The sequence below is a fragment of the Gymnoscopelus microlampas genome, assembly GCF_963454915.1.
Source record: "Gymnoscopelus microlampas genome assembly, chromosome: 19".
Taxonomy (NCBI): domain Eukaryota; kingdom Metazoa; phylum Chordata; class Actinopteri; order Myctophiformes; family Myctophidae; genus Gymnoscopelus; species Gymnoscopelus microlampas.
The window spans coordinates 3,910,785-3,913,706 of NC_139956.1; the positions used below are offsets into that span (position 1 = coordinate 3,910,785).

Sequence of the window (2,922 nt, forward strand, 5' to 3'; positions counted from 1 at the left end):
GAGGACCAATTATACGAAGATAGGTTGAAAATCGGTGAAGTCGTCCTTTAAGTAAAATATCAGAGTTTTTTTCCACCACTGTTTGAAGGTATTAAACCAAAACTAACGTGTTTTCTGGGCGGGAGGAGGAGGGGTCCCCTGCATTGGTGCTGCGTTGGCGGACAGCAGCGATTCAACGCGGGGGGCTTTGATCCGCCCTCTGATGCAACCCGAGTCCAGATCCCACAGGATCAGGTGGTCCCTGGAACAACAGACAATAATACACTGTATGAATACACTGTACAAAGATAGCAGATCTACAAGCTCATAGCGCGGCACCGAGTGCCACATCCAGTCGTCCAGAACTGCCGATTCAACAGATGCGCCCGTATAGGGGCATCTACTGATGACATCAGCAGTGGTGTAAAGTAACTAAGTACATTTACTCAAGGTATTACTACAAGCTCATAAAAGCTAAAAGCTCAGACAGATACAGATATCTCCATATATGGGTATAAAAAGGTACTCTGACAGCGAGATGAAACAGTCTCTTTCAATCTCTCTGCAACTAAGATATTTCAATATAAATCAAATGAATTAACCTGCTAACAATGGTTCTCCTTACATCCACCACTGATAAGCAAAGCAAACTAACAAGGGTTTGGCTTTTTCAGAAACAGTTATAATTATATAATAATATAAACAAGACCAGGAGACCTGGTTCTGCCAGACCCAGAATTATAAGCCGGTCTTCACATGACGTGTCAGCCTGTGTATGCCCATGTATGGACGAAAGGGGGACAGACTTTTATGGCTGGGACCTAAGGACAAAGGGGACAAAACCATTTTTTTGCCCATGTATGGAGAAAACAGGTACAAAACATGCCCATGTATGGACAAAAGGGGGACAGACTTTTCTGGCTGGGCCCTAGGACAAAGGGGACAAAACCTGTTTTTTGCCCATGTATGGAGAAAACAGGTACAAAACATGCCCATGTATGGACAAAAGGGGGACAGACCTTTCTGGCTGGGACCTAAGGACAAAGGGGGCATGCCCATGTATGGACGAAACAGGTACAGAGCCTCATGTAAGCCATACCCTTTGGGTCTGGCAATTATTATACAAAAATAATGAAAACAATTATAGGAATTTAAAAGGGATATTCAATCGTGACCCATACAAATGATTCTGCGACCCAAAAATGAGCCCCCGACCCACTGTTTCTGAAACAGTGCTTTATAGCAGCCCACAAAAAAAGGAGAAAAAAGGCAACATCTCGTCCAATGTGCCTTGGGTATTGTGTGCCCCCCCCCCCCCATCATGTGGTGAGCCAACCAAACTTTCAAATGCGTCGTCACTTTGAATTCCCCATCAGGTAGACGATGAGTTCATAGGAGGAGAGAACGATGGCCGTGTTGGGGATTTGTCTCATCAGCTGTGGGACCAGTCCTCTGTAAAAGGCTGCGTAGCCTTCCTCCACCATGATCAACTTCGTCGTCTGCAAGAAAGACGTGTACTTGCTGCCCTCCTCTCGCAGTCTGGTCCGAATCACCTCGTGCGGGTAGCCTACGCAGGAGGCGCAGCCCTTCGAAAAAGCGGCCGCCATCATAAGTTTCAAGAAGTCCCACGCGCCTTTGTCCGTCGTACCGTTCGGGGAGGAGGAGGACGTGAGTCGTCTTTCGGCGAGGCGTTTCTTCAGCGTCTCGTAGACGAGGAAGAAGATCATGGTCTCGGAGATGCCGGCGTAGGATGCCGTCAGTCCTCGGTAGAAGCCCCTCGCCCCTTCGGTCGCGTAGACACGGCGGGCACACTGCAGCGCGTTCGCCCTCCGCTCTCCTCTGGCTTTTGTCTCCAGCTGCATCCTGGTCTTGACCATCCACACAGGGTTCATGAGGGAGTTTGTGACGAAAGCCGCGAGCCCGGAGGAGGCCAGGTGCACGGGTCCGCTGTCGGGAACGAACACCCCGTTGAACATCTCCTTAGACTTTGAGTATGCGGCAAAATAGACGGCTCTGGAGGGGGCCACGCCGACCAGGTTTGGCCCCAAGCCGCGGAAAAGCGACCTCGGCCCCTCTTTCTCCAGAATTGACCGTACGACCTGAAGCAGACCGGGCGTAACGGCGCCCGAGGGTCGGAGGACACCGCCGCTACCCACCGTACCCAGCTGGACGGCGAGGCCAGAGGACTGCAGCCGGGTCTTCACCACCTCCAGGGGACAGGTGACGATCGCTCCCAGCGTACCGCTGCATCCCCCCGCCAAGAGCTGTAACAGCGTGTCTGTCTGTGCCATTGTTGTTCTTCAATCACCTCGCTCTTCTTGTGAATGAGGTAAGAAATGAGATGTTTTCAGAGATGAGGGGGAAAAGGCCACCGCCAAGTCTGACTCATGTCCGGTCATCCTCCTCTTTCCAACCAGCTTTTCTCTCGACCAGAACAATCTAAATATCTCTTTTTGTCAAACAATTTAAACACATTCAGTTAAGAGGACAACTGTTGGGTTAAGAAGTCACAATAAAATATAATAATTTTAAAAGTGCTAAGCCTTCAGTAATGTTAAAATAATGATGTAAAAATTGACAAACAAATCTAAACTAACAAATGTCAGAGTGCTTGGAGGCCAGTCCATGACGTCACTACTATGTCACTATGACATCAGTACTATCTCCATATTTGGGCACATTCTGTCTGTGTCTGACGTAATAACATCACCATGCAGTGACATCACAATGTTGTCATCATGACATCATGTCAAAGAACATTGATAATATTTTGCAGCAATTTGAATTAACTGTAGTAACATGACATCATGCAATTTGTCCTTTAAAAGGACAAATTACATGTCAAAGAACATTGATAATATTTTAAAGCAATTTGAATTTGAAGTACATTGGCAACAAACCTATACTTTTTACAAGCAATACAATATATTAACGATTTAAAAT

The 2,922-nt window shown here is 47.3% G+C and overlaps 1 protein-coding gene across 1 annotated transcript; it reads right to left on the reverse strand.

The window, feature by feature from the left end:
* Window positions 1–1,334: 1,334 nt before the first annotated feature.
* On the reverse strand, window positions 1,335–2,270 carry LOC311034870 (solute carrier family 25 member 33-like; the record flags this gene model as incomplete). Its single annotated transcript, XM_084042898.1, has 1 exon — window positions 1,335–2,270. The coding sequence occupies one exon, from the start codon at window positions 2,268–2,270 to the stop codon at window positions 1,335–1,337; it is 936 nt and encodes a 311-aa protein (XP_083899024.1).
* Window positions 2,271–2,922: the final 652 nt, after the last annotated feature.